Consider the following 27,130-nt stretch of genomic DNA (forward strand, 5'->3'; position numbering starts at 1 on the left):
CTTTGTACATCATGCTGTTGATTACAACAGGACAAATACTGACTCTTCCCTCATTTTCTCTAATGTTCTCAGTTGAAGAAAAAACACAGTAACACTTTACTTAAAACCTTTCAATGTAATGCATAATAAAAGTAGATCAAATGCATTCATTATGCATTGTAATGCATGTTATAATACAGGGTGGGCCATTTATATGGATACACCGTAATAACATGGGAATGGTTGGTGATATTTAAGTCCTGTTTGTGGCACATTAGTATATGTGAGGGGGCAAACTCCTCAAGATGGGTGGTGACCATGGTGGCCATTTAGAAGTCGGCCATCTTGGATACAACTTTTGTTTTGTTCAATAGGAAGAGGGCCATGTGACACATCAAACTTATTGGTAATGTCACAAGAAAAAAAATGGTGTGCTTGGTTTCAACGTAACTTTATTCGTTCATGAGTTATTTACAAGTTTCTGACCACTTATAAAATGTGTTCAATGTGCTGCCCATTGTGTTGGATTGTCAATGCAACCCTCTTCTCCCACTCTTCGAAGGGGGTCAGATCGGGAGACCTTGGGGGCCATTCAACTGGCCCACGACGACCAATCCACTTTCCAGGAAACTGTTCATCTAGGAATGCTCGGACCTGGCACCCATAATGTGGTGGTGCACCATCAATGGAAACCTCAAGGCCACTGGATATTTGAAATTGCTACATGATGATGTGTTTCCCTCTTTATGCACTGAAGCTGGCACGTTCCCTGAGTTTTTCCAGCAAGATGGTGCACCACCACATTATGGGTGCAAGGTCCGAGCATTTCTAGATGAACAGTTTCCTGGAAAGTGGATTGGTCATCGTGGGCCAGTTGAATGGCCCCCAAGGTCTCCCGATCTGACCCCCTTCGAAGAGTGGGAGAAGAGGGTTGCATTGACAATCCAACACAATGGGCAGCACATTGAACACATTTTATAAGTGGTCAGAAACTTGTAAATAACTCATGAACGAATAAAGTTACGTTGAAACCAAGCACACCATTGTTTTTCTTGTGACATTACCAATACGTTTGATGTGTCACATGGCCCTCTTCCTATTGAAAAAACAAAAGTTGTATCCAAGATGGCCGACTTCTAAATGGCCACCATGGTCACCACCCATCTTGAGGAGTTTGCCCCCTCACATATACTAATGTGCCACAAACAGGACTTTAATATCACCAACCATTCCCATGTTATTACGGTGTATCCATATAAATGGCCCACCCTGTACATTGCATGATCTCATGAATAATTATAACTACAATTATCTATTCATTATCTATTTGTCTATTGACCTACAAATAATACTGAAAAAATGTATATAATGCATTCAAATGTATATTATGAATATAATACATTATACATAAAGGCTTTAAGTAAAGTCTTACCAAAATTAGATATGCAAATAATAGTTTTATTTATTCTATTGTTATAAATTTTAAGACTAATATTTCTGAAATTAAATATAACAAAGCGTTATACCTGGCTTTCAAAGGCTAACCCTTAAACAGTACTTTATGCATATGTACAGTATGTATGTACATGTTTATTTTTCATTGGATCCAACAGCATGATCATAAAAAAAAATTGTGGTTATGTCGCTGACAAACTGGATATAGAACATCAACATATAGAACAAAAAGAGTAAATGTGTTAACGCATTAAGATATGTATGGACAGTGGGGACTTTCAGGAGCGAAGTTACAGGTATACTTTAGCAAACTGAAACTCAGCAGCAGAAAGCAGAGGTGGAAGAAACGGATTGAGAATATTCATGTAAAATATGCAAAAAATAAAACGAGAAGCAGAAATATTATAGTAATCCTTTTATTTAAACATGAATTTATATGTGCCTCTGTGTATGTGTGATCTTGAGCATACACTATAAAAATAAAGATGCACCGAACAAATCTTCATAAAATACATAAAGAAACCATGAACAATTCTACAAAATATGTTGCAGTTCTCATGCAATATTTGATGTATTTGCTAAAATGATACACCATTCTGATGTTGAACCCCGTGAACCTTTATTACCGATGTAAATGTGAATGATTTTAACAAGATCTTACTAAATACATTTTTGTGTTTCTTTTCTGGTGGCAGGAAATCTACATCACATTATGTTAGAACCATTTATACATTTTTTATCTAAAGCAATACGACTGTTAGTCAGACTGTTGGCTCTTTCCTAATCTTACAAAATAGAGGCAATTATAAAATGCTAATTTCTGGAGGAATGCGCTGCTGAGGAGCAAGAGGAATTGCCATATGATGTTTTATTTATTTTTTCTTTCTTCTGCAGAATAGTGTAAGAGAATATTGAACAAAGTGCCAATCTTGCTAACAAAATCAATCATCTGGAATTTGACACTTCTGTACTTAGTTCATCCACTCAAGTGACATTTGGTTATTTTAAAGACAAAAACACCCTTGAAGATGAGACTGCGTGGATTAAACAGTAACAACATCAACTGGAAAGGGAAGTTAATAATAATAGAAAAATAAAATAAAATAAAGAATAAATGACTATCAAGCAATCCAGCAATTTAGTCTAGTAAGTGAAACAAAAGCTCATTAGTAGCATTTTAATTGCCAATAAATTCTGTAAGAGTGTGTATGTGCTTAAACATTATATTTGTGAAGTGAGTAGAAAAATGTGAGAGTGAGAGTACAAGTATTTTTTTTTTACTACCGCATTATTGACTGTACACTTCAAGCATTGGATGGCTCAGTAGATCAAGTATGCGAGTGAAGTGGATATGGGGAAAGAACAACACATCTGTTGAGGCGAGATGACACAATGGTGGCCATTTGAGCAAGTAAAGCCCAAGCCCTTCTGTCTTCAGAGACTTACGTCAAGAAGGACTGTTTGCTCTCCAGACACAGGCACTGTCTGTAAAATATTACCAGTGAAATATCCCTCACGCTTTGCTCTCAGCACCACAACATTAAAGCCAATTTTAGACAGAATTAATATTGTTTGCATTGATCTGTAACAGATTCTTTCATACTCAGAGGCATCAGTTGAACTAATCTGACTGGCTGGCTTATATTACCCACAATACCCCCGCTGATGAAACACAAAATTGCAAAACCGTTTCTTGTGATTATCATATGTGATTTGTTTTCTCTGTAGAGACTTGCTTAATAACCCTAAATCCTAACAGATTTCAAATGATCATTGCAGTCCAGGAATGTGAACATGTTGCTTTTACCTTTTCCAGCTGTGCGTTTTGTTTGGACTTATAGAGAAACTCCCCAACTGCCACAAACACAGAGAGCACGAGTCCCGCAGCCAACACTATGAAAATGCCACCGATGTTCTGGATGCCCAGCGCACTGGCCTCCTTATTGTCCTCCTCAGGACAGCCGTTTCCTCGCCACCACTTCTCCTTCATCATGTGCAGCTTCCCTTCCTCTTGTAGCTGCAGGATCGCGATGGTGATCTTATCTCGGTATGGGGATCCTGAAGGGTCAGAAAGGGAAAACTGATTTAACGGGATGATGAGAATTAGTTCTCTTCGCATCTGCTAATTCCTGTTGTTTGAATGGATGAAATCTTACAAAATCGTCAAGAATGTGCATATTCGTGACATATGGGTCACATTTCACCTCAAAATGCAAGCAGCAATTAATGAGCAACTAAGCAAGCATTCCAGGGAGCATCATGCCAACTAATAATAATAATTAAAGGCATCTGATGATAATTTTAAGCAAAATTATTTCAAAATCATGAATACAGTCACTTGTAATGTGACATAATTGCTTATCACTTTTGACCAACAGGTGGCACAGCCTTTGGCATTGCAGAAATACAGCCTCAGATACACTTAAGTATCATGCAGTCAACTCTGATGATGATTTATACAACAGCATTTTGAGATACCTAAACTTTTTTTTTTTTTTTTTTTTACCAGCAAGGTAAAAAACATTGGTGAAGATCGGACAAACTGTATAAGATAAGAACAAAAAAAAAAAAAAAAAGGTTTTGCACCTAATTTGAAATGGACAACATAAACTGGAACTGCTCATGTATCCTCAGGTCATGGTTGTTATAACACATAGCAAGTTTGGTCTGAACTTTTGCGGAAATATAGGTTCACATCCATTTCGGCATGCTCTATGTTGAATATGTTGATGCTCTATACAAGAACGATTTGGTCTATTGAAAAACATTTAATAACTTTTGACTGTCCTTCACCTGTGTGCCAAATTCCATAGCTTTCCTGCAAGCTGTCACAGACCCAAGAGCAAAGAAGAAAAAAACGAATGGAATCAAAAGGTGCCCTCACACCTCCAGTGAACTGGCTCCTAATTTTTATTTTTAAAATTAAGCCTATGGTGAGAACCAGATCAGTGCACTTTTTTCTTTCCTGTGAATTAGTTGTTTTTATTCACAACACAGACTGAACAATTCATTCAAGAAAACCACTGCCTCAATGATCTGGTAAGAGCATTTCTATAGTTAACAGTTCACTGGAGGGGAAGATTATAAGTGAATAAGGAATTATATTTCAGTCTGTTGCTGAAATGCATGGCTTCAAAAGACCTTGAATATAGCGGAACAGTATTTGCTACCTTATTTTTTGAGCCTAACATATTTACAGTGAATGTGAGCTGCTGTTGTATTATGAAGACACTTTAAATTATCAGACAATCTCAAAGAAAATACTGAAATCGTATTCAAATAGTATTGTATAAGGTTTTATACCATATATATATATATATATATATATACCAGGCTAAAGCACATTCAAACATGCTGATGTATAAAACTGTCTCACTGATTGTACTACAAGACTTGAGGAAAGCTGAGACAGTGAAAAGGAAAGATGAAGCTTGTCACTTCAGGGGTGTGAGATTGTGTTTCTCACAGAGCTGTACAGAGGTGAGAAATACAGACACTAATGCAGTAAGAGCCATAAAAGCCTAATGCTGTTTGTTGAAACACAGCTCCCAGGGTGCCACTGATAACACACCAATAAAACCCAATTACATTCGAGGGACTGGCATTTCCCGCTTTTATCTATTTATTTTCTGTCTAATTAAAACTAGTTGCTATTCTTAATTTGAGGTAATGTTTCCTTGTGGGCCTCCTTGCGGGATTCGATTCGTAACTCGCCCCCATTCCCATCAGCCATTTTACCTCTCTTGCAAAAAGAGGTAAACAGGTCGTGTTCCCTTCATTCAGCACAGATCAAAAACGGCTAGAGAGGTGCTTTCTCGTTTCATTTGAAATATGAGGTAGACCAAGAGCACTCACAAACCTCGCTGATCCTTTCATGTTGTAATAGTGGTACTGCTGTGGTTAACTCTCTATAATAAGGATTGTACTATTGCCTGAATAATTGAGAACTCAACTGTTCTTTTGCTCAAATGCACCACACAAGTATATGGAGCACAAAGTGCCCTTTATTTGCTGAAATCAAACTGTCTTTTTATGCTCATTGTTAGCACTTAGGTCTTAGGGTTTTGTGTGTGCAGCTATGCAAAATCCTTTATTTTTTATATGGTTTTGGCGACTATTATTTTCATCTATATAATACATGTGTCATATATCATGTATGTTTTACATTTTCCTAAATGGCTATATAAAATATATAAAAAAATGAAATAAAATAGAATTAATTAATTAACTAAAATAACATCTCTCTTGCACAAAAAAAAAAAAAAAACCTCCCAATAAATACATATACACAGGAATATATAAATAATATTCTATGCAAACCTAAAATCATTTAATGATAAATCAACACTTTGGTTACAAATGTTGGTTCCATTGATTTAGAATGGTTTTAATCTTACTTTCCTTACAATGTTTAGTTGGAGGCTGACCTTCAGTTATTACAAGTATTAATCTGGATGAATCCATATGCTGGAAATCATCAATTTAATAAAACAATCAATGTAATTTAATAATAAAACAATTTATGGTTTTAATCTCACTTCAGCTACAATGTTTTCTGTTTTGTTTTTATATACTGTATATATATATATATATATATTTAAAACATTAAACAAGCCTGAATATACAGACATGCCAACTTTCTTATTCTGTAACATCAAAGACAAGTAACAGAATAAATCCTTGACCCACTGTACAGCACAAGGGTACAGTTATAGCTTAAATGAAACGGAATGATAAAGATTTACTTGGATACTGGTAGCTCCTCGTGCACAAGCAAACTCCTGACAGATGTTTGATGGCATGGCATTGTACATGACTCTTCTTAATGATGCCTCCAGGGACGGGGCCCAACCACAGGCTGAAAGCTGACTGGGGGGCTTTCTATTTCCACAATCCTCGAGGGGCAAGCAGCATTGCCCCGGAACATTGATACACACCACAGGTGCTACACACATTTAGCAAGACAATGAAGTCACAAGTGAAAAAGGAGCTCACAGCGGTGCCCAAACTAAAGGGTGAAGTGTGCAGGGGGTTTAGTGTTAAAATACTTTTCTTCTATCCCAGTTTAGAGTCATTTAAGTAAAGCCATTTATATGCTAACTTCTGGAAAAACGTAAGCAGTGCATTCGCTGACACAACAACCGATGATATGAATTTGCGAATTAAAAGTTTTAACCATTGTTATAATTGTGTTTATCTTTTGTTGTGATTTAAAGAAATATTGTATTAAATTGCAACTTCACTAGAACAAATGTGTAATTTCCAATATATTTAAATGCATACATGTTTCAATAGAAATTAAATTATATGTTAATTTAAGTACATTCAGAAATACACTAAGTACATTTTTTAAATAAGTCATTATGGACATATATAAATATATACTGAAGTTCTACTTAAGAGGGTTTATTACATTTAACATTGAATTCTAAACATTTTCATTTAATTGCAATCACCATGCAATTAGGGGTCTAATGCATTACAATCAATTTGCACATAAGTATATTCAATTTAAAATATATTATTTCTGTAATAAGCACTATATTTAAAAGTATTCTAAAATTCCCTGATATTTTTGTTTTACTTATCCTTATGTCATTCCAAACCTGTCTTCTGTGGATCACAAAAGAGGATCCTAGGGAAAGTGTTTCAGCTGTTTTTCACCATACAGGGAAAGTCAATGGGGTCTAAATGAATTTCATTGTATCTTCCAGTCATAGTGTTCCAGTCATAGAGGTTTAGAATGACATGAAGGTGAGGGAAAAGTGATTATTTCACACCAGAACAGAGGTAGAGCTGAATGTGAATTTACAGTGGATTGTCAGGGACTACTGCCATCCTGGTGCCACACTGGTGCCACATTGGTGCCAACGTTTTGAGGACTTCATACATTTCACCTGCTTGTCCCCACTTTCACCTGTCTCAGTATAAAACCAGACATTCAACTGTGCCAAGAATTTACATATTCTCATTTAAACATCTAATTAACCAACACACCGAAACGCAGATGGTCTGAACACAGACCCTGTCTGTTCCCGTGCAGGAACGCTTGCCAGAAGGACTCGGCCATCTCTCGCCACCACAGTTTCAACATTAATGCATCCTGCCGACTGTGTGCTGCTGAAGTCAACAAGATATATGCTAAACGCACGTCTGTATGCAGCCTGCCTATGCTAACTGATTCCAAAAGGGTAGGATTAGCAATGGAAATGGCCTGTGCTGAGCTGTCTGGGAACGGCACACAGGGGAGTGATGATGCTAAACATTCTTTTCCATGTGCCCTGCATTTGCTCGACACAATGCAATCCCATGACACGCGACTGACAAGCTAAAAACACCCTCACTGGGTTGTCTGTTAGACAGCATACCTGACAGATTTGAACCTGCTGAGTGACAAAGCATTAACGACTGCGAGACGGGGCACTTGATAGCAGGATTTCGCTGCCCATGTGGAAAAGCTTGGATAGCATCTTAAACCAGCACACAGACCTCCCTCCAAACCATGAATGGATTAAGATATTCTAGGATGTTTCGTCCCTGACACGTCAACAATTTATGATTAAATGGTTTATAGCACAAGAGTGTTAGAATACCTGTATGAATATTCATAATTCACCTTTTGGAAAGCATGCTGCCTAGATCAGCCAGTTTTATTACTGGTGTAACTGAGAACGAGGATTAGAAGAATAAGGAAAAGAGGGGGGAACAAGATTAGGAAACTCTATAGCAAGCTAGCAAGTTTCAAACTTATAGACAGCAAGCCTTACAGCGACAGAGCTTCGGTTTCAACATCTGCCCCCTTTTCAAATAGCTACAGGGTAAATTATTTGGTAGACTCAGTCCCTCATGACATGGCCGCAGTCTGTTCAAGTCATGTGAGTCATATTTATTTGCATAGCACTTCTCATAATCTATGTTGTTTCAAAGCAGCCTTACATATAAATAAACAGTGCATCAGTCTCATGCACACAAAAACATTGGCTGGCTTCTATAAAACGTCTGGGAGACAGGGTACCCTAGTCTATCCAGAAACAAAGTCTTGTGAACACTGTGGGATGTTAAAGTCAGCACAAAATGAAAATTCACTCTATTTTCAATCTATTTTCCAAATGCATGTTATAGAACAGGGGTATTCAATTAAAGTTACAAGAGGTCTGGTGTCTACATTTATTTTCCAGCAATACTTTTTTGGAATAGTTATATATTTCCATCTGGGCAACAATCTGGGTAAAGTAAAGTAAAGTAAAGTAAAATAAAATAAAATAAAATAAAATAAAATAATATAAATAAATTCTAAACGATCAAGAGCCCCCAAGAACCAAAGCAGTGGTGTCTGAATGAATGAATGTATGGAAGGATGGATAGAAGTATGAATGAATGAATGAATGAATGAATGAATGAATGAATACTTCATCAGAGTATGAATATTGAAAGGTAAAAAGGCAGAAGGCATGCATATAAAATGTGTATAAACCATGCGTGCCAAATACAAACCCAACACGACAACAAGAAAAGCTAGTAAACAGAAGCATGTGGTCCGCCATTGTTGTTGCTGTTGCTTTTATGTGACGTAGCGGTGTCTGACTAGGGTCAAGTCTTGGGTGATCACATCATCATTTCACAAAATACATGGATTGGCTGTACACACCAAAACGCAAAGGTGTCATTTTGAGATTTATCCACTCTGGGACTCGGTTTCAAAAAAACAGCGGTTTCAGGCTCCAAAAATGCCTGAACCGTCTGGACGAAACGCAGATACGATACAAAATCTTTACATATACAGCTAAACATGTGTACAGGGCCTAAGATATTTTTAATGAAACCTGAGAGATTTCTGGCCCTACATTCCACATAAACTTTGACGTGCTAAAATTAATATATATGAGTCGATCTATTTAAAACACACAATCGTGTCATATGATGAAGGCTTTTAGACATTTATTTACAAACTTTAGGGTTAGGGTTAGGGTTGTAACCCAACTATACAGACAGAACTTCAAATACGGTCAATGGCAGCTCAACCGTACTTTCCTGATGTTTGTGAACAAACCTCATTGGTTCTTGTCAGAGCTCAAACATGTGGCTCAAAAAAAAAGACAGAAATCTCTCAGGAGCCTTTAAAAAATATCCTCATTTTGTGGTCAAGATCAATAAAGTATTTTGGGCTTGAAACAAAACAAAGTTGAGTAACTAATGACAGAATTGTCACCTTTGGTTGAATTAAACCTTTATGTTGCATATAAAAACCTAAACTAACTTTAATTGATCAGTTCAATTACCAGTCAGACAGTCTCTTCCCTAAATGAGGAGTTCTTGGTAAGAAGATGCTGCAAAATGGACCTAACTTTATACTTATATTTTAAAAAGTCCAATTATTCAGTAGAATGTGACTCTAGATGACTGATCCTGACTGGGGATCAATACTCAGCTCCCCGTTAAGAAATGTATCTGTCCTTCTTTTAATCAGAATATTTCTCAGCATCTCAGTATTGACATTCCCTGCAATACTGGCTCAGTAATTTTCTCATTGGACATTTACATCCTCCCAGTCTAATGACTTGATAATGGTATATGAAGTTTTTATCAGTTGTAATGTCCCTGGAACGTTACTGATCAGTGTAGTATTTCCAAATTTCTACTGCTACATGACACATTTAAAAACTCTACACTCTCGGAAAATTAATAAATAAAAAAGTACAAAACTGTCACTGGTGTGATAGTAATATTTACACTTTTAGGTACTAATATGTTTCTTTAATGTACTAATATATATTTATATTATATAAATATATTACACCTTGCTACGTGTACTGCGTTATGCTAACCAAGACTTGTTTAGATTTAATGAACACTTGCATGTTGTTACTCTTTTGTTGGTTTTGATTGCTTCTATTGTCATCATTTGTAAGTCGCTTTGGATAAAAGTATCTAATGTAAATGTAATTAAAGGGTAAATAAGATATAAAGGTGTGTATTGGCTTTTGTAGCTTTTGGGTGACAGCTTTGTACCAGGGGAATAGAGAATAATAATTTAAATGATAGTATTTTTATTTTTTCACACAAAGACATTGGTAAAAATATGTAAGTCTTATGGAATTTTTTTTTTTTCTTTTTAATTTCTTATATTTTTTTGTTATCAACATTTTTTTTATTTTTCATACATAACACAACATAAAAAAACAACAATATATTAAGAAAATAAAATAAAATAATAAAATAAAACAACAGACACATACTCAACATCTCAAAGTCCAGTCAAAAGGAGGGAGAAAAGGAAGGACCGAAAAAAGAAACCCATAGAAGTCACTCCTCCATACAGTCACGTATTTCAAAGAGAAAGCACTGCCAAGCATCAATGGTAGAAGGCTTGGCTCCATTGATTCGTGCTGTTGTACATTCACAAGACACTATTTGCAAGAGGCTACGGATCCAATATGTTTTCCAACACATATGCGGTGTAAACCAGTTCTGTATTATTGTCTTCTTCGCAGCTGTAAAACCAGCAAACAACATTCTCTTTTGCATCGAACTTATACAAAGACCAGAATCATCATTAAGAAGACACAAACTTGGGTTAACTGACCAATCAATTTTCAGTAAGGATGATAAAACCAGGTTTACATGTGTCCATAGATTGCTAGTGATAGGACATTCCCAAAACATATGCAGAAAAGTACCTGATGATGTAGTATTACATATACGGCAGTTGAAATTTGATTGTAGTTTCATTTTGAATCTTTTGTAAGGAGTTATGTATGCTCTATGAATGACTTTGAAGTGAATAAGACGATGCGCCAGATTTTTAGATGTTAAACTGAGATTAGACCACACCCTCTCCCAGTCGACAGATAAATTAAGGTCAGATAATTCCCTATTCCAAATAGTTTTAATAGAAAGAGGTTTTATAATGCAATCAAGGATCTTATTATATATTAAGGAAGCAGATGGCCGACCAGCAGATGGTGCAATCCAGTCCCGCATAGGATGAGAGGAAACGGGAGAAGACCAAGGAACGCCATACGCTTTGAGAGCGGAACGTAATTGAAGAAAGACAAAATACGCAGATGCTGGTAGACAAAATTTAGTTCTTAACGTCTGAAATGAACATAGGCCTTGGTTATCATATATATCACCGCACGTGTTTACACCTAAAGAAGACCAAGAGGGTTGGATAAATGGGCGATTTCCGCATACAAAATTAAAATTGTGCCATAAAGGTGTACTATTACAAAATTTGAAGGGTCCTCCAATCCGACGTTCAACCGTTTTCCAGATTTTAATAGAATTGGCCACAACCGGACCAAATTTATAATTATCCCCTTTTTTCCCTGTGCCAGTAAATAAAATATCTTGGAGTCTATTTGGTTTAACCTTGTCAGCTTCAATCACTCTCCAAGAAACTGTGGATTGAGGATCAACCCAAGTATGAAGAGCCTTAAGCTGAAACGACCAATAATACAGTTCAAAATTTGGTACAGCCAGTCCTCCTGCACTATTAGGATGTTGTAATGTGGTAAATTTAATTCTGGGGCATTTATCATTCCAGATAAATTTCGCAATTATGGAGTTGATCTCCTTAAAGTAACCTGGAGGGGGAGAAAGCGGTAGCATAGAGAAAAAAAAATTAAATCGAGGTAGCAAATTCATCTTAACAGTGGAGATTCTTCCTTGGAGGGAAACGTTAAGATTCTTCCATCTTTGAATGTCATTCTTGACCTTAACTAAAATATTATTAAAATTGTCCCTGGCAATTTTATGAATGTTTTTATATATGGTAACGCCCAGATAGGTGAAAGAGTCCTTAATAGGGATGAATGAGGGAATAGAAGAATTAACTTTAATATTGTTAATTGGCATTAAAGCAGATTTGCTCCAATTTATTTTATATCCTGATAAGCTACTAAAATGATCAAATTCCTTAATTATATTAGGGACTGAAACATCAAAGTGGTCTAAATATAGAATAATATCATCAGCATATAACGAAATACTATGATTATGATCATGAATCTTAATCGATACTTCAGACTTCCTGATGGCTTGTGCTAAGGGTTCAAGAGATAGACAAAACAATAGGGGGGAAAGCGGACAGCCCTGCCTCGTTCCCCGCTGTAAAGGGAATGGGGGGGAAATAACATTACCAGTTATGACTGATGCTGCAGGTGAGTGGTATAATGTCTTAATCATAGAAATGAAGTGTTCACCGAAGCCGAAACATTGCAAAACTGCCCACATATAATTCCACTCTAGCCTGTCAAAGGCTTTTTCTGCATCAAGTGAAAAGACTGCACAAGGGGTTGGGTGGGAGTCTGCAAAGTCAAGAATATGAAGGAGTCGACGCATATTATCAGATGCATTGCGCCCCTTGATGAAACCAGTTTGGTCCTCCTTGATCAGACTATGAATTACCTTCTCCATACGGGAAGCAAAAACTTTAGCATAAATTTTTAGATCACATGAGATAAGCGAAATTGGTCTGTAGTTGGAACAATCTAATGGATCTTTCCCTTTTTTAAGAAGTAATGAAATCAGTGATGTTTTTTGATCTCTATGAAATACCCCATGTTCAATTGCAAAATTAAATGAATTAAGCATAAGTGTCCCTACCAAATCCCAAATTTCTAAGTATAATTCTGGGGGGAGACCATCTAGGCCCGGCGATTTGCCCTTCTGAAGGCTTTTTAAAGAGACATGGAGTTCCTCCAAACTTAATGGGGCCTCCAAAGATTCTTTATCCATCTGTGAGATCCGAGGCAGTTCCAATTTATCTAAATACTGCTTACAGATGGATTCATCAAAATCTGTTTCGGCTTTATATAGATTTGTGTAGAAACCTTTAAATATTTCATTAATTGCCACAGGGTTTGTGGTGACCTGATCATCCGATGATTTTATTGCGCTAATATATGCCTTCGACTCGCATTCTCTCAACCTAAGAGCCAATAAATGACTAGGTCTCTCCGATTCAAAATAATATTTTTGCCTAGTCCTATGTAAAATAAATTCCGCCTTTGATTGTGAAAGCAAATCATATTCTTCTTTTAAAGAGGACAACTGTGTAGCCTGTTGCTCAGTAAAATGTTGTTTTTGTAGGTTTTGTAATGATTGGATTTTATTTTCTAATTGTGTAAACTGGCGGGTTTTCGCTTTGGCAAGAGTAGAAGAGAAAGATATACAGAAACCTCGTATAGCGCACTTAGTCGTCTCCCACAGTTTTTGAGGATCCACACCAGAGGGCATATTAATTTCAAGAAACTCCTTAATATATTCTTTTAAAGAAGTAATGAAAGTCTGATTACTTAATAATGATATGTTAAAGCGCCATCTAGGGGACTTGGCTTTAACATCGGAAAGAGGAACACTGCATAGCACAGCAGAATGATCAGATAATAAAATTGGTAATATAGAGATGGAGGAATCAGACGAAAGTAAAGATGGGCTGAGAAATATGTAGTCTATCCTAGAGAAAGTCTTGTGTCTATTAGAGAAAAAAGTGAAGTCCTTAGATTTAGTATTCTGACTTCTCCAAAGATCGATTACGTTAAGCTCAGTGATAAATTTATTCAGTAATTTAGAGGATGGATTGGCTGTTGTATCAGATTGAGATTTATCTAAAGCAGGATTTATGACAGCATTAAAATCCCCACCCACCACTAGAGGGCAATCAATCTGCTCAAGCAGAGTTTTGGAGATCTGTGAAAGGAATGCACTGTCTGTCTCATTCGGACCATAAATAGAGACCAAGGCTAACCTATTATTATATATTTTGCATCGGATAAAAACAAATCTACCCTTCTCATCACTACCAAGGTGTTCAATTGTTAAATTTAACTTCCAGTTAACAAGAATAAGCACCCCCTTAGTTTTATTTTGAGCGCAGGAAAAAGCTGCTAATTTGTAATACTTATTCTGGAAACGTGCCACGTCGGATTGCTTTAAATGTGTCTCTTGAATTAGGGCACAGGAAATAGATTTACGATGTAAATATTCTAACACACGAGTTCGTTTAACAGCAGAATTTAACCCATTCACATTTAGTGATAAAATATTTAGAGTATGCATTGAATATATAGCGTGTAAACGTTGATGTGTATTTTAGATACCAAACCTCCTAGATGGAAAATCCCTTTAAAAATAAGGTAAAATAAATTAAAGTATAAATGTCTGTTGTAAAAAGTAAAAACCACATAAAAACACGAACAACTTACAACCTTAAACAAGGAACAACTCAGACCGCACATTACCGAGAACATAGGTCTGACTGAGCAACAAAAAATAGTGATGGTTCGTGACCGATCCACTCCAACGCAGGACATGTATCCCAAAAAGCTCGTACTGCCAGAAAAAATTATTTTAAATTAAACCAACTCCCCATTAGTCCCCTCCAAAAAGAAAAAAGCGGTGTCAATCTTGCCAGCAATGAGATCGTTGTACCCGATATATAGGAAGTTAGGAACAATATCTCAGTAGTAGAGTGGAGAGAAGAAAAAAGCAAAACCAAGTTTAGTCAGCGTCCATGTCCGTTCTGCCATCATCCGCTCCTAAGCCGCTGGGACCATGTTCATCCCGACCATCAAGCTCCTCCCGCCGGGCTGGAGAAACAGCGGCCGCCGTTCCCCCGCGCAGAGCCGCGGCATACGTCTTCTGCTGGGACAGGGAGCTAATAAAATCCTCCGCTTTCTGAGGGGAATCGAAGCTTTTCTGTTCCCCCTTGTGCCGTAGTTTGATTACGGCCGGATAGATGAGGAAGGGCTGGAGACCAAGCGCCGTCATCTTCTTCAGAACCGGACCAAATGCCTTTCTCCTGATCACTGTAGCTGGACTAAAGTCGGGAAAAAATAGCAGTGTGACATTGTTCTGTGCGCATTTCACCGGATAAGCCTTTCGAGCACCCTTCAGGATATCTGAACTGTCATGCCATCTCAGTACACGGAAGATGAGGGTGCGCGGCCGATCGGAGCCCCTCCCTCCGTCATACACGCGATGTGCCCGGTCGATCTCAATGTCACGGCCCTTCAAGGAAGGAATCCACTTAGAAATATTAACTCTGAGGAAACCAGCCGCGTCGGATCCCTCAGCCCCCTCTGGCAGCCCCACCAGTCGTACGTTGTTCCTCCTGCACCTGTCCTCCATATCCGTCACCTTCTCGGTGAGTCGCTCCAGCTGATTTCTTAAGCCCGTGACTGTCCTCCTATCCTCACGTGCAGCTGCTTGAACAGAATCTACACGGTCACGTGTCTGCTTCGCCGCGGTAGTTATGGTCTCAAACTCCTCTCTTAGCTCTTTAACAGACTTGTTGGTCGCTTTTATGTCTTCACGCAGTTCGCGTAATGCTGGAATCAGCACAGAGTCCATCGCCTCTCTTACTGCCAAATTCACAACCGAATTCAATGTATTTTGTTGCTCTTTAAATGCTAGTTCGATGCGGCTAGCAATAGCCTCGTCGAGGTCTTCTCTGGAGATGGCAGAATCTCTGAATTTTTTCTTCATTGGCGATTGCTCAATCTCTCTTTTCCGATCCCCTTTGTCTGCCTTAGCACTCATGACAGGTCCAATGCAGAGTGGTTCAAATATTACTGACAGGATCATACAAAATATGGCAAAGTGAGCAGAGCGAAAGATTCAAGCCTGCATCGCCGTCGAAGGGTCACGTGATCCCCCTCTTAATTTCTTATATTCATCTTTTTTTCCCCATTTTTAAGCTTGGCAGTGAAAATTGGCAGGTTTTGTTGTATGCAAGCCACAAGAGGCTTGAGCATGGAAGATTCCTTATATATTGCCCTATATCAATAGTGATATTTCCATACAGTATATTATCTATAAGGTGATTTATCATTTTCACATGCGTACATTCTTTGAGTAGATGAAGATACAGTATAAGTTTGGAACATAAATATAATCCCTATAGTAAACTGTGTATATGTAAATATGCTAGTAGTATTTAAAGAAATATTTATTTTATTATATGTAGCAACCATAAATGTCAACAAAATATATTTTATTTTTATATGCTTAAAAACAATGTATATTCAAAAAGTCTGTTTATTTATTTATATATATATATTTTTTTTTATTTTAAATACATGTCTCTCTTTTATATTTACTTATATCAACATGATTTGACAGATTTTAGGGTGGACAAGTGAGTAAGGTGATTTTTTTTTTTTTTTCATTTTTAGGTAAACAACCAAACTACGACTTAACTCATATCTGACTGCTGTTATGTTGTTATAGGCGTCATATTGCCTTTCAGTTTGGAAACTTGTTTCTTGTTTCTAGTCTAGTTTGTCTTGTTTCTAGTTGGGACATGGTGTCATTCTTGTCATTACATTTACCATCTTCCTACACTTTTTATAACTTTGACAACAGCTTATGTGTATGGTATTCTAATTACAAAAAGAATATATTTTGAGGTATCTTTCATAATGTGTGCACAATTAGTGGCCTATGCCAGGTAGTGGGAAGCTCTGGGCATGTGTCCAGTCGGCGGGATGGTTAATCTCTACTTCAAAATGTAATGAACATATTAGCCACACAAAGCCACATAATACTGAACACAATACACCAGTTCATTCATACACAGCACACTGAATGAGTGAAACAAAGATAACGGTTTACATTCATTTGGCTGACTGACATGGTACCCTGAGGTAGAGGAGTCAGGCTTCAGAAGTGCCCAAGAGGCATTTGATCCTCACATTAAGGTGCTTTTTCCAGTCTTGGTTATTTTGGTCCTTTCAAAGCAATGTAATGCATCATGCTGTTTTATATCGAATATGATCACATGCTGAGGTCATTTGTTGTGTATGTAGCTTTGAGGTCCAAGTTATTCCACTGCCATTTCCTTCCTTTCTATCGGAAGTGAACAGTGTTGGGCAGGAACACATTTCTAGTTACAATATTATTTCCCACAGTAAGTAGTAGTGTAATTAATTACAAAATCGTTTCATTTTAAATCCACTGTGGTGGTGTATAGAGCCAAACATGTTAGAATTGTGTCGATGTCCCAATATTTATGGACCTGACTGTATATGTTCATTATCTTCATGTTTCCTGTGTAGAAAGTGTAGTGGAACTTTGCAGAAGCCTAGTGGAGCTTCATCATTGAAAGATACAGAACGAATTATAAACATGCAATATGAGATGCATTTAAGCAGCGAATGATCATAACAACGAAGGCATAAGAAAAAAAAGAAAGAAAAAAAACAGAGACAGACAGTGCTGGAAGCCACTAATGCTCATCAGATCACATTATCGAATGAAAAAATAACAAAAATTATGATTCTGGGTAAACATTTGCAAATACATTATACCCTAACAGTCACAAAGATGCACACATAGTAAGTCAGAAGAGGAGAAAGCGTGCAATTACCAATTTTGTGGAGTGTAATGAAAAAGTTTTGCAACAAATTACTGCTGACAGGGAGTAATAAGTAAAGCAATAATATTACTTTTCAAAGGAGTAACACATTTTGAGTAAAAAGGCCAACTCTGCAAATGAAAATCTAATTTTATTTTTTAAAACTTCTCCAAAATGGTATCATGCCTATTCTATGTACTATGTATTCTAGAGGAATATGAAGAAAATCATAGAAACCCTAATTCTCTCTTCTACAAACCCACGATAAGGAAAGTGTTTTAGGGTCATTGTGTTAAGATGTCTTACAGCGGTATCATGTACAATTCTGGATGTTTTCAGACTCGAGTCTTTCTGAGGACAGTTGTTTTTTTCTCCTACATTTCTGCTGCTGACACAGCCCGCAGCCGCATGTATAACAGGATTAAGACAATCTGCTACTGAGACTGATAATCTTATGCACAGGAGGGGAAACGCCTCACAGTTTCTCTTTTCATTTATTTATCTCATCCATTCGTCTATTTCATGCACGTTTGCCTCGGGGTCCGCGTTTCTGCACATTCACTGAGCCGCTAAGCGGCGTTCAGAGATGCTAACCTCAACTGCTTCACCTTCACCGACAGAGCCAGACAGTCATTAATCAAAATGAAATGAAGATTTGAGTCGACGCTGCAGTTTGAGTGAAACACACTTCAAGGAGAATACACTTCTGCATGGCAGAGATGTGTTGATAAATGACTGTGTCCCTCATTTCAATCGGTTTGTTCAATGATTCATGTTTTTGTTGAGATATCTGACAAATATTTTGTTGAAAGGTAATGCCGCTGAGACTAAGTGTTTTGGCAAAACAGAAATAGTTTTCAGTTGATTAAGCAAATATGTACTGATAAATTATTAAAATAAGACTGATAAATATGCCTTACCCATTGGAGTGCCAACCCCGTAGGCCTTGGAGTCTATGAGGCCTCCGATCTGCGTGAGGTTGCAGTTGCGCTGAGTGACAAATTCGATGGTGGTGGACTCCATAAGGAAAGCATAATCGGAGGTGAGCACACGTTCAATTCCTTCCTCGATGCTCTTCACCATCACCGAATGTCTTCGACTGCTCATGAACTCCCACATCTTATCATACGTGGAGATCTTTGTTTTCTGGGACAAGAAGTCAAATTTATTATCAGACTTTTAATACATAAATGCAATTTGACATACAATATGCTTTATAACAACAACAATAAATATAAACAAACAAACTCCAGTACCAAAATGTTCTAATCTTAAATATAAAAAGGATTTACATACATTAGAAATGTAAAAGCTGTAATTGTCATAATTTATGAAGTAATGTTGCAGGTAACTGAGTTCAGTCCCACGAAAAAAACTTTCATTTTTCACTAAATGATAGAGAAAGTATTTTCAGAGGAATGCCTTTTTAATGAAACCTTAATTTGTAAATGAAATCAAGAGGAGCTAATATAAGTGAAGTCCTTTCTTTGTATGAATACATTTAATTATCATCAATGCTGAATAAGTATGAAATATATAAATCTCTTTTGTTACATGCATTGTGTTTCACTCGTTTACTGATTTATATTTGTTCTGACATTGGCTTTGACCAGTATTTAGAAAATATGCATATATGATAAATATTGTATTAATATCATTAATTATTAAAAAAAATAACTCTTTGAATTCACAATTATGAACATCAAGCGATTCACAAATATTTGTCTCTAAAGTCGTATGCCTGAAATTGAAATGAGATCACACTGAACTATCAATAAACCACCCACTTTTCTCGCTCACACTGCTCTCTAGCTGGGAACACAAACCATATGCAGGTATTTTCAAAATAATCTTTTTAAGAAGAATTATACAGCTTTTGGTTAAAATGTCATATTTTTGCCCCCTTTACATGATTACTACGGCACAAATTGTGGCAGAAGCACACAAATCTGTTTATGACTAATCCTGACTAATCTCCAAAACTGAAACGTGTACTGACAGCATGCAAAATTCAGCATACAAAATAATACCATCTTATTCCAGCAGAACTACAAATAAACCCCTAATCAACTTAGATATTAAGGTTAGTAGCGAGAGAAAGTGTTGCCAATTGCAAAGAATCTTCAACCATTTTAAACTCAGGTCTTTTTGTGCCTCTGAGAACACATCTGATGGCATTTGAAACCTAATTAAGTCACATACTCAAGGTCCTGCCTGCCATTATTGTGTGTAATGACTTTTTGTGGCCGGTCGATATTTTAGATCAACTGGGTGATTTGCCAAGTGCCAATCGGAATCTTCTGGAGTTAGCCTTGACAAATCAGCCGATTGCACATGTAGACAACACCTGCTGATGAGGCAAAACCATGGGGGCTGAGATAGATAGACAGAAAGAAAGAGATGGAAATTAAAATCTCAAGGAATAAATAACCAAATGCATATTTCTTCTCATTGGTGTACTGTACTATTCAACTTGTATATACTGTAATAGATTTTTGTGAAGGCAGTCCACTAGGTTTTGGAACAGAGCTTACCGTTGGACCATATGCAATAAAAACTATATTTTTTTCACAATGCAAGACACCTATATTTTAGTAGGATGCTTTTTAGCACACAAGCATTACTTAGACACATACTTGATCATATGTGACAAAATGATTCTGCTTCTTGATACTGAACCAACCCCAAAATCATTTAAGTGTGAGGTGAAGGAAGTCCCTCTGTGTCACTTCTCTAGTATTTCTCTCTCATTTTCACGCCATTCTTCCTGTGATGCTATCTGTGTATTTCGGTTGATTGTGTGGATTGATTAGCAGTGATTTGTCGAATATTTTGATCATGCTGAAGTGTTCACAGATTGCACTACTTTAATCTGCTCTTGGTTCTCGATCTGTTCTGAGGCGTTGATTCATTTACTGCACACTACAATCAGACCCGAAGCATTCTCCTCTGTTGATGTTATTCTTACAGAAGAGAATGAAAATGGAGCAAATTTATTATCTTTTATGACTCGGAGACAAATGATAGAAAAATTGGTTGGTTCTGATAAATAGACGTTATTGTGGGAGTGACGTGTTTTTTTTTTTTTTTTAAATAAAAGGCCGACATGTTCCAGATTGAAAATAGAGGGACATCCATCAGCTTTCACTGAGAAACATACAACAAAACACACAACATTATTTATGTATTGGATGTGTAAATGTAAACATATGAGCCTGTTGTTGACTCCTGTGTGGACATTTTCTTTTCCATTCTGCCTATTGCAGGCATGACATATTTATGTAGGTCAAACCCTGGAAACGTATTAGCATTTTAGCACTTCTGGTTCCACCGTTCCAAAGTCAATGGGCCTCATTCATGAAACATTCATAAATAAAGGAGTAAATTCTGAGCAATTTGCGCATAAAACGGACCTTCCCGAAAACTCTCCTCCAAATTCACAAGCGCTTCGTAAACATCAGATCTGATAGTTAAACATGTGTATGTTAATGAATTCCAATCATTCGTAAATAGGGTGCTTGTGCACGCTCAGCATAATCCCGCCTATGAATTACACTTATTAATTGCGTGTCCAGGAACGCAGTGGAATATTCTGGTCTACTTTCTCAGTTTTGCCTCCAGTATATTGCATAAATGCAAAAAAAACACTAATGGGCCATATGCCTAACAATAAATATTCAATAACGTGTGTCCACCAAAGCATTTTTAGCCAGCTGAAAAAATGTCAGGCGCTCTTCTTAAAATGACCAGCTGGTGGCGCTTGAGAATGTTTTGACTTCACGGCGTTTTTCCAGCTGAAAAACGGTTACTATGATTTGAAATATAAACGGCAGAAACGTATTACTACTATTACCTCAAACTGAATTTAAAATAGCTGGTTATTGCAGTAACCAGCGATATTAACTTTTCTATTGTTGTTCAGTTGTTGTACAAGTAATGTTAGGATGATTGGTCGGTGTAGTATTTGTCTCGCCCCTCCTCCATTGATTGGACGGCTGGGTAAAAAGTGACAGTGACGAGCGTTGCGTTTTACCCAAAGCTAAACAGTTTATCAACTCTCAGCTCCAAAAAAAATTTATAAAAACAGAGCCAACTAATTTGTAAAATATTACAAATGCAGTGCATAAAATTCAGTGTCATCAGATGGCCAAAATGAGCACAGAACGTTTTACGTACCATTTACACGTGGTAGGGAGCAGGTGTAAATTTCTTTCGTACCAACTACCATTTTGACTATACGAAAATTTTCATGAATTCGAATGTTTACGTCAGAACGGCTTTTCGAACAATTTGCACAAAAATTCGTTCTGCTCGTGTTTCATGAATGAGGCCCAATGGGTTTTTAAAAAGGTTTTTGGTAAATGCCTGAAATAAGATCTGTAGTGAACACAAGATCAAGATATTGGGTGTGTTCGACTTGAAGCGGCGCTGCACAGAATGATCACATGTATGACATCAAAGTCTATAGAAAGCTATTCGAAAGCATCAGGATCCGTCTGCTCTCTTATCGCTCTCGCAGTACTTGGATGTCATACACTGATCATTCTGCGCAGCACCGCTTCAAGTCAAACACACCTAATTTCTTGTTTTACTAAATGGCATAAAATAACACCATTTGATTTTTTAACGCTTTTACTCATCTTGAAAGAGGCGATTGTTAACAAGTGTCTAAAAAGGTTTGTTAAATAAAGACGGAAAGAGAGATCAGAAGGTAATTGGTGATGATGCTAAAGTCTTGTGACTGTGGTGTAGTTCATTCATAGCTTACACTTTTTACTTTTGGTGGATTTATTGAGGCATCAAGTTACATTCATTTGTGAAGATTCTCATAATAATAATAAAAATGTGTAAGAATCAACAAGTTTTGTTGATCACAGAGCTCATTTTCTGCAGTAACCCAAAAGCCAATGGAAAAGTCCAATTGGGTCTTTGTTGAGGGAACCAGGGTGATTCAAATTCCTGGGTTGGCTACATCATCACTGCACCACTCTGTTGGCTAGGACAGTGGTGGTGCTTAAAGAATGACTGGCGGTTTAAATTGCCAGACAATTAAAAAGTATTCTGCACCCATGTTAGCTATCTTTTACGTCATGCATTTGAGGCTTAAACTGCCATAGAACAACTTCAAACCATCACATAAATATTAAAATGAAGCACTCTAAAAGGACGGATAAGGATCTTAATTGATGTCTAAATGTGTCCACATCTCTGCCTAAGAATTCAGGCCTGGAGTATCCAGAGCTGAATGTTAAGCAGTACGAGCTTACATTAGAGTGAAATGGCCCATTATTTCTTAATAAACTTTAATGTTGTGTAAAACACATTTAAACTGCATTTAAACTCCACTTATCATATGTGATCGTGAAATACTACTACATAATGGTGTCTTATTAAAACAAAAGACAAGGAAGCTTTAGGGGTTTGTATTTCAGCTCAAATTCAGTGTAGTTCTCAGGTTTTCAGATGTTGGAGCAGTGGCATAAAATAGACAATATATTTAAATGCATTTACATTTATTTCATATTAAATAATGTGTTATTACCTTGTTATAACAAATGAATTCTCGCTGATGTTCTGATTTGAACATATATTTTATACACAAATCAATTCAAGTAATATTGACACTATTTTCGTATTTTTTTCCCTTTTTTGATATTGTGCAGTTGCTTTGAAACAATTTGCATTGTTAAAAGTGCTATATATATAAAGGTGACTTGACTTGACTTGACTTGAAGAAATAGTCAACTTATATAAACATGTTAAACGCAGTAAATAAAACAGGTATTAAATGTGTTTAATCAAATTTTACATATTTATTAATGTGTTATTATTCTGTTATAACATAAATGTAATGTAATCAGGTTAAATCACATTTTTTGTAGATAACATGTTATTGAAGTCCTTCTGAGGGGAAAGAAATAAATATTTTCTAAAACTGCATCAAAATTGTGATCTCAATGCAAATCTTCATTTTTTTCCCTTTCTTTTCTCACAATTTATAGATATAATCATGTGTAGAGATGTTTTCGCTACTGGCCTGCAGTTTTGTTCGTTTTCCATATGTGTTTAGCTTCAATAAAAATTTAATTCCACCATGAATATAATTTTGTTGACGTTCCGAAATATGAAGATATATTTTGTACACAAATCAATTCAAGTAACTGTTATGACCAGCCTTTAAAAATCACAGGAATAGTCAAATTAAATAAATGTGTTGAATGCATTAAATAAACAATTGTGTTTACTTAATTGCAGTTGTAAAATATTAATTTTGCTAATGCTAATTGTTATATGTTATATTTCTGTGGTGTAAACTGAATGTATTGAGCCATTAATCCAGCAAAAATAATAAGACTATCTTAAATGTCTTCACTAAAGCTTTGAGCTCTCAGCATACAGTGCTGTGTAGATTTCTCGTCTTTTCTCTATGTGAGATATTCCACCGAGAGGCCGTGTGCAATGAAGGAGATCAGTCCAAAACAAACATCTCCTGGCCTTACCCGTAGCTCAGCCACTGATAATGATGCTGGAAACTGCAGCAGGCAGGTGGCTGTCCATTTTAATTCACATTCTCATTATATTGACACACGCAGGAAGCGACAGTCTTTGTGAAGCCGTATGGCAGTTTAACAGAATAAATCTCTTACACAGACCAAAGTCTGAAGATATTTTTAAAAAGGTGCTAACAATTCATTTTACAAAAAGCAGACACGTAGGTTGTGCCGTGGGAAAGAACCACAGAGATTTTATGTGCACAAGGAGCATCCACAGGGAAGGACGAGTGATTATGCATGCATGTTTGTGTGTGTGTGTGTGCGTAATGGCAGAAAGTCTCTCGGGTCTCTATTGTTAGACTTGTCAAAATGCCTTTGATTTGGCCTCATATAAATACATAACACATAATTGCATCTTTTTGAAATATCAGATGTGCCTTGTCTATATACCCTATCCACACACACACACACACACACACACAAAATAAATGTTTATTGATTCTTAGCAACATTTCTATCAGCATATTTCATGAAAGTGCAGATTTTCAAAAACCCCACCGCACTGCCTGATCTGAGCACTCGGATGTCAAAGGAAAGAACAACAAAGACTGATGAAGATCTGGAAATCTCTGGAAATGCAGACCTCCTGTATAATAACACTTTAGTTTAAGGAGCAATTCTATCAAAAAGCATTCATATTACTACTATATTTGCCATTTATTAGTACTTAATAATGCATATTAACACATAATACTGCCTTATTCTACATGACCATATTTTAGAGCCCTTAATCCTATACCTCATACCTAAGCTTAACTTCTATCTTTTTATCTATTAATAAGTAGTAAATTACAACATGCATATTGTGTATTTACATTGTAGTTAAATAATTATAATTGTTTTATGATAACAGAATAGTAAATATTTATTTACAGCTTATATACTAAATCTATTGCCTTTAGGATTTAGTATATAGCAGTACATACTGCAAAAATGAACAGATTTAAAGTGGTCCTATTATGCTTTTTCAAAACACACACACACACACTGAAACATCCTTTAAAATCTGTGATTGCAAAGGTTCTGCATGATCTTCTAGTTAGTAAACATTCTCAGGGTTCTGAATCGTGCTCAAATTGGTATGGCAAAATTGATACCATCATTAATATTCACAGGTGAGCAGATGAAACTCATGGTTATGGTAAGGGGTGTGTCATGTCCGGAACATGTTTTAAGTGGTTCACCAATCATAACGCACTGGGTCAGCTAACCAATCAGACCACATTTCATAATTGAGAAGGAGGGGTTTCAGCAAGTGTTTGAGACAGACTGGGAAGAGCGTTTTGGAACAATCAAACATGGAAATCTATTCTAGTACACCACAAAAACAAAATCAAGACTTCATAAAAGGGCATAGAAGGATCTCTTTAAATAAATAAATGATTATGGTGTTCCCCTAAAGGGTGGCTTTAGGGCGGTTTTCATCTACTTTCATGGGGCAAATTTGTCATCAAAGCATAGCTAAGCAAACCCACACAAACTCTTGACAATCCCAATAACAAAGGATTATTTATTCTTTCATGAAGGCTGTCTGCACTGTCTATAGGCTTTTTATTTGAATTTATTTTTAATTGCTCATTAAGTACAAATGTTTCAAGTACAGATGAAAAATACTGCCTATTCAGTGCCATCCAGAGATACTGCAGCTTGCACAGTGTTCGCTTTCATGAAGCAGGCTCTGAACAAACACATTTGTTCAGTGGGTTTCACCATACCATTTCAACCTGAAATCTCACTGTGACCAGTGTAAAGATATAATGCACTGTAATCATATTTGCAATTTTTTTTACTTAAATTCACAGTAATAAAATAAAGTTAGGAGTTTTTAGTGCTGGGTAACGATTAATCGCATCCAAAATAAAAGTTGTTGCTTACATTATATGTGTGTGTATGTATGTGTATATATATATATATATATATATATATATACACACACACGAGTGATTAAATATATTGTATATTATATAGTATATATTATATAATATTTTCAAAATATATACTCTATATGTGTTTGTCTTAATATACATAATAAATATACATAGTGCACACGCATATATTATATAAACAAAAACTTTTATTTTGGATGTGAATAACTGCGATTAACCATTGCCTAGCACTAGGAGTATTTCTCAATCCATAAAGTGAAGTTTAATAAAGAACTGTGCCAATATTCTTTACATGCATTATGTGCAATAACAATAAATTATCCCAAAATTAATTTCATGTTAAATATAGCCAGAATGTTTTATACAATTTTTTATTTAACTATAAAAGTGGTACATTTAATTTGAAGTCCTCCACGGTATTTGTCAATAAATAGACTTGTCAATTAATTCAGTCTTTTTATTCATTTAGAATACAATAAATTCCTGAAACTGACATGGTAACACTTTAAGGTGTAGTTACATGTACTTACTATAGTAATAACAGTTGATTACGCATAATTACCATAACCTTACCCTCAATCAAACTCTAACCCTAACATTAATACATGCAGTTACTTAATTACTATAACAATGTCCCCAAAGTGTAACCATTACAGTAAAACTGTAAAATTACATTCAATATTTGTTCATATGCATTCGTTATTACCATACTATAGACATAATTATTACATAAAAATGTGTAATTATTATTTAAAAATGTACACTTTATTGTTATACCAGATGTTTAATTATTACAAATATAGAAATAATAATAATAATAAAACATTTTAAAACTATAATGACCTGAACAGAGTCAAAAATTTGAAACCATTTCAATACTTTTAAATGTGTAAACA

General features: G+C 36.1%; 1 protein-coding gene across 1 annotated transcript in view; it reads right to left on the reverse strand.

The window, feature by feature from the left end:
- The window catches only part of LOC306877519 (glutamate receptor ionotropic, kainate 2), a gene marked incomplete at its 5' end in the record, with an annotated part of 188,183 nt that overhangs the window by 3,316 nt on the left and 157,737 nt on the right, over positions 1 to 27,130 (reverse strand). Inside the window, 2 exons of the mRNA XM_079429310.1 lie at positions 3,242 to 3,492; positions 18,715 to 18,940. Coding sequence (XP_079285436.1) covers positions 3,242 to 3,492; positions 18,715 to 18,940 — 477 coding nt within the window. The remainder of the gene's footprint in view (positions 1 to 3,241; positions 3,493 to 18,714; positions 18,941 to 27,130) is intronic.

Source organism: Barbus barbus (assembly GCF_936440315.1).
Source record: "Barbus barbus genome assembly, chromosome: 12".
Lineage (NCBI taxonomy): Eukaryota > Metazoa > Chordata > Actinopteri > Cypriniformes > Cyprinidae > Barbus > Barbus barbus.